The sequence below is a fragment of the Magnolia sinica genome, chromosome 7 (assembly GCF_029962835.1).
Source record: "Magnolia sinica isolate HGM2019 chromosome 7, MsV1, whole genome shotgun sequence".
NCBI classification, from domain to species: domain Eukaryota; kingdom Viridiplantae; phylum Streptophyta; class Magnoliopsida; order Magnoliales; family Magnoliaceae; genus Magnolia; species Magnolia sinica.
Window position 1 is genome coordinate 15,548,541 of NC_080579.1, and position 10,103 is coordinate 15,558,643.

A 10,103-nucleotide genomic window follows, 5' to 3' on the forward strand; every position below is an offset into this window, starting at 1 on the left:
AATAAGGTCACTCCAAAGTTATTTGAAATTTCATCAAATTACATTTCTAGCAAGTACAAGATCACCAAAATTAGATATATAATAAGAGAGTTATAACTATTTTCGTGGGATCTACGACCTATAGGGAGTTATAACAGTTATGAACATTCATCCATTTTAGCATTCTTCCACTACAACATTCATCTATTTCAATATTCATCGCATTCATTTGTTACAAAACCCATCCTGAAATTTCATGGGATAGTCTATCACAGCATGTACGTAAGCTTGGCAGAGAGCTATAGAATTACGATTAAGTTCTAGAATAGGGGTTGTGATTATGACCAATTTAAAAATATATCAATTAAAACATAATTTCCTATTAAGATAATTTAATAATTTAAACAAGTAAGGTGATTAACACAAAGGCTTCAAAGCTAATGTGGATCTAATCACATAAACTACAAAATATGCAATAATGAAGCAACTAATCTATAAATCAAGATGGTGATCTTATGTGTGGGAAGTGCTAATTATTCAACACATAGCATTCATCTAATTATATATTCATATAATCTAACAAATTAAGCTACAAGCATAAATAGGAAAGTACTTAAATAACAATCCCAAATACAAGTATGTACAGTGGTTCAGTTTCCTTATTCCACTCCTAGCTAGAGGTGGGCATCGAGTCAAGTCGGATCGAGTTAGGTCGAACTCAACTCAATCCGAATTTTTCAAATACCTAAGCCGAACTCAATCCGACTCGAGACCGAGTCCAGAGGGCCTGACTTGATCCAAACTGGATCTTGGCTGGGCTGACTCGAACCGAGTCTGACTTGGTCAGAGATACCGAGTCGGATTGAGTTGGCTACGATTCAGATCGGGTCAATGGGTCATCAGGTTGGCTGGCTAGGCATTCGAAAAAGACCGAGTCGGCCTGGATGCAACACAACGGGCCTAGGCCCCTCAAAGCCATCCATTTGATGTTTTATTTAATTAAAACAATAAATAAATAAATAATACCTAAAATCGAACTCGAATGGGTTGGGTGAGCAGACAGGTGGAGGGGAGAGAGAGAGAGAGAGAGAGAGAGAGAGAAGAGGAGGAGCTCGAAATCGAGCCAGACGGTGGACGGGTGATGTCATGCCATGTGTGGACAAGTGGAGGAGAGAGAGAGGAGGAGGAGGAGGACGGGTGTTGTTGTGCGGCTATGCCGGATTAGGGGGTTCTCGGATCGGGTTGGGTGTGGTGGGGCAGTTACTAGGGTTAGGGTAGAGAGAATGGGGTTATTTTTTTAGGTTTATATAGTACTCGATAACCAGATCGAGTCAGGTTTCGGTTCGAGTCGGGTCGAGTTACTATGTAACTTGAACTCGACTTGGTTAGGTTTCAGATCGGGATTGGGCTACTCAATCCGAACTCGACTATGTCATTCAGATTGAGTCGAGTCGGATCTGACTAAGTCAGACAAGTCGGATCCACTGAGTTGAGTCGGGTCATGCCCAACTCTACTCCCTGCAGACACACTCTCCTAGAGTGTATCGATATTTCACTATCGATATTTTAAATTAGGTTCACCTCTAACCCATACAACCCTACACAAGGACATAAACGTACACTCTCGTCGGCAGCTCGCTCAGAGATTTAATTGGTTTTCTATGGCCTAACTAACACTTTAGTCATAATCTAAAAACCTATGTTTACTCAGGTCAGAGGCTCACATAGAGACTAACACATACGCACCCATGTCCGGTAAATTCGGCCCTACACAAGAGCTTATGTCCTATACAAAAACCTATTCGAGTTTGGGTCACAAACTCTTACACTCAATCCTACACAGGGAAAGACTGTATGAACCCACACTTAACAATTTACTTATCGGATTGAGCCACATTTATAGCGCATTACTTGAGTTGCTTCTTTAAAGCTCTTTAGTGCTTGAATCTACTCCTCAATTGCTCACTCAATTGTTGATGTCAGTGCTTCGGCTCCTACGAACATTTGTCTTGCATGTGATGTGCTAATGAGGTAATCAAGGTAAGGAAGGTTGATTGAATCTCCTACAACTTATATGAATGTTGTAATCATAAGAGATTCACCTAAGTGGGTAATCTAAAAAGTCTAAACAAGGATTTGACTATAGAAATAGTGTCTAATGTCTAAAAACGTGAGAGTCCATCCAATACTTCGAATAAGAGCATGGGATAATCAAGAGAGTGAAGAATCATATAAAGATTAGCATGTGATTATTTGGAATAGTGTTTAGGATGTGTGGTATGAGTGGAAAAACACCTAGTCTCTAATTGTACAAAAAATCCATATAAATGATCGAATGTCGAATGCCCTATATAAAATAATTAAATTCCAAACATTTGATGATCGAGCAACACCTTCGATCCATCAAGAGACCTTTCGATGGGATCAAAGGTCCCTTGGTGGGATTGAGAAAATCCAGATCATAGGCAATTTGGTTTCTAGATATTTATGGCGACCTTCAATTGTTGAGCCTTGATCTTCGATCGATCGAAGGTTCAATCGAGAGTCATCGACAATATGTTAATAGGATCGAGCTTCACTCGAAATTTGTTGTTTCTAGCAACTTTACATCTCTTTTAACCTAACTTATCATGTTCAATTTAACTCCTAAGGATATGTGATGATCAATCAAGGTTTACCAATAAAGGTTAATATCATCTAAAGGCTATGTTATTTTGGTTCTAAGGTTAAGATCAGCAAGGCACCTCATTTATCTGTTCTTCACACCTTGATACTTCATGTCCTCTTGTGTATTCAGTCTTCACCTTCCAAGGACTCAACCAACTACATGACACATAGACTCATATAATTGACAAAACAGTTTCACAAATAAGTGCACTAATAGATCCCTTTCACAAACTCTCACCATTCATACCCATAAAAAATAAAAAAATAAAATTATAAAAGGAACACCACACCTCCTCCCTTTTACAAAATTCCATCATTGATACCTACAAACAAAACACACACACACACACAAAGCCACTATTATCTTAACTTAAACCTACTTTGGCCTTCATAGCTTCTATGTCGGAAAGTGTGGTTGGAAATCTTTTTAAAAAAATACTTAGAAGCTCGTTGAAAAAGAGGAAATGACGTCGAAAGCTTGTCAGAATGGGTCCCATTAACGTGGAAATTGTCCTAACAGCCAAATGGTCCCCTCCCATGAAAAAATAAAGAAGAAAATGAAAGAAAAGACTAAATGGCCTTCCGCGTAAGGGAACCCTATTGAACCCATCACACATCTTGTGTGCGGCCCACTAGATCGTCTTGTAGTAGATCCAAGTTGTCCATATGAAAGCGGTTTTAATTTCATGCCATTTGACCAAGTTTGAGAAAAAAACTCATCACGGATGGAGCACACTGCGAATGTTGAAAAACGTTAGAAATTGGCACCCATGCTATTTTATCTTTGTTTTGAGATTGTATCGGATGATTTGAATTGGTGATGCAATAGACTTGGAGTCGTCACTAGCCAATTAGCTCAAAATCCCGCAGTTGGCTAAAACCTACAGAATTTGTAAAAGCTAGGGAATTTAGAGACTCTCTTCCTTTATGTTGACTCCCGATTTACGACCTAGAATTCCAAATAAGGGACCTCAGTTACAAAGAGGGAAGGTGTTAGGCACCCTCTCTACTCGTACGGGTGTATGGTATCTACTTCATGTAATAAGTTGGTCTTAAGGGGGTAAGATGATAGGAAGTAAAGTATTAAAATGGACTAGACATACTTGGATTTTTTATGTGGCAAGATTCAGAATTCCGGCAAGCCACAGTGCATACGTCCAAAGAATGTCCAGAGGAGACAAGAGGTTAAGAAGAGATATAATGACACTAAAATGTTATACAAAAGGATTGGGCTACCATGAGTTTTTTATGTGACAGGATCTGGAGTTCCAGCAAATCACATAGCATATATTCGATGGCAGCCTAGAGAAGCAGGGGGTTTGAGAATGGAAGTAATGATACGATTGATTAAATATATATGCTAGTGATGATGGCATGATTTTTAACTTACACTTGAAATGACTTGGATGTTTGGGTGCACCATGGTTGGGAATAGTTGACTTAAATAGGACTAGTGGGCTAAGAGATGGCTGAAGGAGACTAGAGGGGGCTAAAAAGGATGGGAGCTTGAGAACTCATGCACTCTCTCTCTCTCTCTCTCTCTCTCTCTCTCTCTCCTTCTCTTTGTTAGTTTACTTGATTGTTGATTGGTTGTAGGTGGTGTGAAATGAAGAGAGGATGGGGTATTTATAGCCCACTGGGATGGCTTTTATGTAATTTAATGGTTTATGAAGGGTAAATAATGATGTTGCAGTTTTGGATTGGTAGAGGGAAGGGAGATGCCACATGGCACTTTTTTATAGGTTAAAGGGCTTGGTAATATGGTAACTAGTAAGAGTTTTAGGGGTAAAGTGGGTCCCTGAAGAAATTTCCTCTAGGGGAGCAACAGCTGTTTCTCCAGGCACTTTTTTTTAGAGGGGATGGTAATTGGATTACCGTGCTTTCGTAATTTAGCTAGAGGGCTTGTTCAGGCCCAGAGACTGGCTAAGAGCCCTTTTTTGAAGATTTGGCTCGAATATGGCTCAACTTTGGGTAATGGCTTGGTAATGGCTCGGCTTGGATAATGGCTCGGCTTAGGTAATAGCTCAGCTTAGGTAATGACTTGGGTTCAACTAGGGTTTGGGTAGTGGCTTGGAAATAGCTAAGGTTTTAGGTAGGGTTTAGGTTTAGCTTCTAAGAATCATCCATGCTTAGTTGCTAGCCTAGGTGGGGTGTCTACGGATACCCCTCTTTGGCAGAGGTTGTGTACAACTAAATGCCAAAACGAGTGGACACCCCACCCCTCTGATCATAAAAGATTATGGTCTAAACCCGTTGCCTGCCATAGTATCATTGTCAGCTTACCATATGGAAAAGAGATACCTGCACATATCACGAGGGTTTGAAGGAAAATGTTGTGATTGTCCTTGTGCTTTATCCGGCATTACGGGCTATGAATCATAACCCTTTTTCATCGGATTGGTAATAACATCGGAGGGTAAATATGAAAAGGAGTGCTTGTTTCATTTGATCATTAAAGTGGTTAGCTACTCTGTGCTTTTTGCGGCCTTACGGGAAACTTACTATACCAACTTAGACTCGATCAGACTTTCCAAGCATCCCAAACTAGGTATGTGCGAGTGCTCTTTTTTTTCATGCAGTCTTCTGATTTTGATACATCAGTTACAACTGATCTTTCCCATTCTTTTGAAACGGTTACTCTGATCAGGGTTGGATCGAGTTCACTATCACTTGCATTGAACTTCATCGTTGCACGACCATCCTGACATTGGAAATCCAGGTCAACTGTGCTTATATCACATACAGATTTGACAATTTCTAGAGAAATTGGAAGATGTTGAATCTTATTTTGCTATTGTACTTGATGCCACTAAGAGGTATACAAGACCTCCTAGTGCCTTGAATATCGGGCGCTATTTTTTGAAAATTTTGTTTTAAAAACTATCCCACATGAGGGGCTACACTCCCTAGGGATTTTATTGCAACGGGTTTTTGAAAATTTTTCCTAGACCATTGAAAAACTCATCCGATCTCGTGGGAGGGCGTCGTCATTTGGTTTTTATTTTGGCCTTCACTTTTTTGAAATTTTGAATAAGTCTGGTCTTTCTCCACTTGGGATAGTGGGGACAATCAAGGCCAATTTTTATTGAGAATGATTTTTTTGAGATAAAATGTCCCTACCTATAGATCAATGATCTGTAAGGTTTTTATTACAAGGATTTTTTAGAATAAGTCCAGACAGTTTCGTTGCCTCCACTAGAGGTTTCGTGGGTCTTCCAACTGATCTATTTTTATTTTTTTTTAGAAATATAAAAGCTTGATTTTATTGAATTTTTTCTTTTTTTTGAAGGATATGAATTATTCATTTCACACTCTATCAGTTGCGATCAAGATTGGTTCTGCTATCATTCTTTTAGGGATTCAGATTTTAGATTCCAAAGCGTCTAACTATTCAAACGGAATCAACCTTACCACAAATAGGTGAGTGAATCCCAACGTGTCTCATACCTGTACGATTAAAATATAAGATATGTTTGTGATGATTGCCATGATTGATTTCCTATTGTGTTGCTGTGAAACATGCCAAGATGATTCTTCTATATTGATTCATAGTCTAATGATTGGAAATGTGAATTAAATACATGAACATGCAAACGATTGCATCATTAAACAATTGTTTCCTCTTGAACCAAGAGACGTATATATCGACTGAATACGCCAATACATAAATATTGAGCATGCATTATATGCATTTGTTGTAACTGTATGCAGACCTTGTGACTTGGTTCCTAGGGGATCTCCCTAGATGGTTATGCCCAGTAGATTCGTTACCAGATGCCAACGATAGTGGAAGCCCACTCATGGAGTAGATGTATGATTACTCATGCCTACCCAGGTAGATGTCTAACGAATATAAATTGCCCATTCCTACCTAAGGTGGATGTCTGAAGGGTATAGTTTTCAGGTTGACGAATATCCAACCTAAGGACGATCATTCCACTTGACATGCATCGTATGACATCTCTACATTCATGCTCATACTGCATATACATTAATTCAATTTGATTGTATTATCTTATATTGTGCTACGTATGAACCATGTTGGGTTCACTCACTAGTCTAGCCAACTAACATTGTGAATTAACAACCATACAGAGAAGGATGATGCAAGACGATCTAATCAAGTACCAGAGAATGGGGTCAGGTTGGTAGATGAAATTCAAGACTAATGGCTATATTTGGTAGAAGACGAGCTCGTTGCATTAGATGGTTGAATTGATTATGTGATTAATTCTAAGATATTTAATTTTCATTCATTTTAGTTACTGTTGATTTGATTAAATTTAAATCTTGTTTATAGTCATAACCTTGTTAGACGAAAATTGATTATTTTGGTTGAATAAAGTCTCAAATTGGTGGACTTATACCGATTTTGATAATTTATTTTATGAATGTGAATGTTATGGATGAAGTGTTAATAAATGAAGTGAAAACAGTTGAATGTATGAATGTTAATGTAATGATAATTTAGAATACATGTAAATTGTGCCTCTTAATTATAATTGTATGATGGGTGAAATCATGTATACTTCGTATACGAGTCATGAACCGTAATGCAAGTATGAAGGTGCATATTTTGTATCCGAAGTGCGGCGCATGAAAGTAGCATATGATCATTCCTAGTATTGGAAAAGAGAAAACGCCAAGAAATAAATACAAAACCTATAAGATCAGAAGAAACCAAGACAGTCAACCAATGAGCCATCCGGATATTTGCATAATATACTTGAGTTTTCAATTGTGACAAGTGAGGCCAATAGTTTAATCATCATGTCCACTAGAACATTGTTCTTTCTTGCCCTACTGTAGATAGATAGTACCCAAAAATGTCCTCAAAGACACCACAACCATTGAATTTGTTGCATATAAAATAAACTGAGGGTCTACGACATTTAATTGATTAAGGTTGCTAGACTGGAAGCAGATTGTGTGGTGTAACCTTGGTGGTGTGTTGATGTCATCGCATTCCGTGGGTCTGCCATGATGTATGTTTTATATCTACAAAGTCCAACCATTTTGTGGGATCACTTTATGGCACGGCCCAAAAATGAGGTAGATCCAAAACTCAAGTGAACTATACCACAGAAAACAGTGGGGACAGTGATTCCCACCATTGAAACCTTGCCAAGGCCCACCATGATACATGTTTGCCATCCAACCTGTTCATAAGGTCACACACTCCTGGATGAAAGAAAACTAAAAAATCAGCTTGATTAAAAACTCGTGTCACCCTTAGGAAGTTTTCAATGGTACATGGGCATTCAATGTCCACTTCTTTTTTGCGTTATGGTACCTTTGTATCTGCCTCATTTTTTAGCTATGTCATAAAATGATCTCGCAAAATGGCTTAACAAGGTAACAGCTTAACGGGTGTTACCCTTACCGTAGGGCCCACCTTGATGATATGTTATACATCCACTCCTTCCAGCCCATTTTAGGATGCACTCTCAAACATCAAGTATATCCAAATCTCAGGTGGACCACACCATAATAAACATTGATGATTGAAAGCTCACCATTAAAAACTTCCCAATGTCCGCTATAAGAAGATTCATAATGTTTATTTGCCATCCAACCCCTTATAAGGCCAAGCAGAAATGGATAAAAGGTAAATATAAAGATTAGCTTTATTCAAAACTTGTATGGCCTAAAAAAAGCTTCAATTTAATGGTCATTCACCACGTTTTGCACTGGTGTGGTCCACCAGAGATTTGGATCTACTTAACTTTTAGGATAACATCCTTAAATGATCCGAAATTTTTTTAATATATAAATAAATAAATAAATAACCCAATTAATGGACGATATGGATATGAAACAAATTCATCAAGTTAGGCCCCACATGGTAAAGTTAACAACCACTAAGCTGTTACCCCAGCTAATCTACTCCCATATATATATATAACACATACATCATGTTGACATAACAAATCACAAATCATGCACCCAGTACGCCACTTCCTTGTAGATTGGTGGCTTGGGTCTACAAATTAATAAAACTACTATTCATAACTATTATAACTACTACAAAGCTAAGAAGCCATTAGAATTAGAGCACTCAAATTTGTAAAAGTTTTTAAACAGGTTGTTGGCCTACCCCATAGATTTAGAAGTGTGTGTGTGTGTGTGTGTGTGTAGCTAGTGGAGAGCTAATTAAGAAGCCATTGGAATTACTGCCCTCGTATATGCATACACATTAATTGACAATCGAAAATAGTAATTCGACCCGTACATATATAGCGTCTGGTTTGTTCTAATCAAACACTGAAATAAACCATCCGAAGGCGCCTGTCACATATTATAGAAATTTTAGTCCAGAATAGAAATGATAACAAAAGCAGTGTCACATGCATATCCCATCTCATCACACTTTTTCTCCACTGCTGGAATTGTTGGTGGCGTCCTTAATTCTTCACGGCATTTCCCAGCTTCTGTGATTGCTTTTGACACTTTAGCCGCCGCATCGATGTAATTTCCGGACTCGAACTTGGTCGAGGCCTTTGCCAGATATTTGATTGCATCTTCATAATTCGCAGTGCAATCTGCAAGCCGTTTCTTCATATCGTCATTAGGGACTATTTTATGCTGATCTTTGGTGAATGACAAAGTATTCTGAGCCGTTGCTAGTGCGAGCTCTATCGAAAGCCTTGCTAGGCCCTTACTATCAGCAGTGGAACTGCGAGAATCGGATCGGAAGGACGAGATACAGTAATCAGGAAAGTTTGTTTCCGTGCATGTTCTCACAATCAAATCGTCCTTTTGAGCCTTTGTGAATGGAGAGGAATGAATAAAAAGCAGAATGAAAGGAAGAAGAAATAAAGGAAATCGCATGGCATCCATTTCTTTCTCTGTGATTGAAGTGACCGTTTGATACTCCACTATTTATAGAGGTTCTTCCAGCCAACGTTATAATATGATACAGCTCTCTCTATCATGAGACTAAAGCCTTGCAACTTGGACCATCCATGTGGCATGTTAAATCATGAATCGTGACCGTTCATCTAGTTTAATCTATTATCGATGGATGACCCATTTATTGAATTTCATTTAAAATGGATGGTTGTTAAGATTCTTTTGGTCGACTTGGGTTCTTCTACTTAGGCTAAAAAGTGAGAAAAATGGATGGCTAGGATTGTCCTATTAGAGTTATTATTCATTCATTAACTATCTAAGGAAAAACCCAATAATTGGACAGTCATGATCCAAAATCTAATATTCCACGTGGACGGTGGAAGGTAGATCTATCCATGTTATGATGGAAATGGCTATGTGTATCACATCTCTTAAGGTTAGTACCGCCCATCCGATGTTCTCGGGTAAAAGGTTTGACCAGGAAACAGAAAATGCCTAAAAACGGGCCTAAAGAGCGAGTCTTCTTGCTCGTCCACGTTAAAACCAACTGTGCACATCGGGACCATTGGTTTGATGATCCAATCCGTTCATTTAGTGAGACCATT

General features: G+C 38.5%; 1 protein-coding gene across 1 annotated transcript; it reads right to left on the reverse strand.

The window, feature by feature from the left end:
- Positions 1-8,898: 8,898 nt before the first annotated feature.
- Positions 8,899-9,482, reverse strand: LOC131251992 (pectinesterase inhibitor-like). Its single transcript, XM_058252956.1, has one exon. It carries the CDS (start codon positions 9,475-9,477, stop codon positions 8,956-8,958), a length of 522 nt encoding a protein of 173 aa, XP_058108939.1. The 5' UTR covers positions 9,478-9,482; the 3' UTR covers positions 8,899-8,955.
- Positions 9,483-10,103: the final 621 nt, after the last annotated feature.

What these genes read in the sequence shown, in the direction of transcription:
- LOC131251992 (XM_058252956.1), bottom strand. Translation starts at nt 9,477, where the DNA reads ATGCGATTTCCTTTATTTCTTCTTCCTTTCATTCTGCTTTTTATTCAT.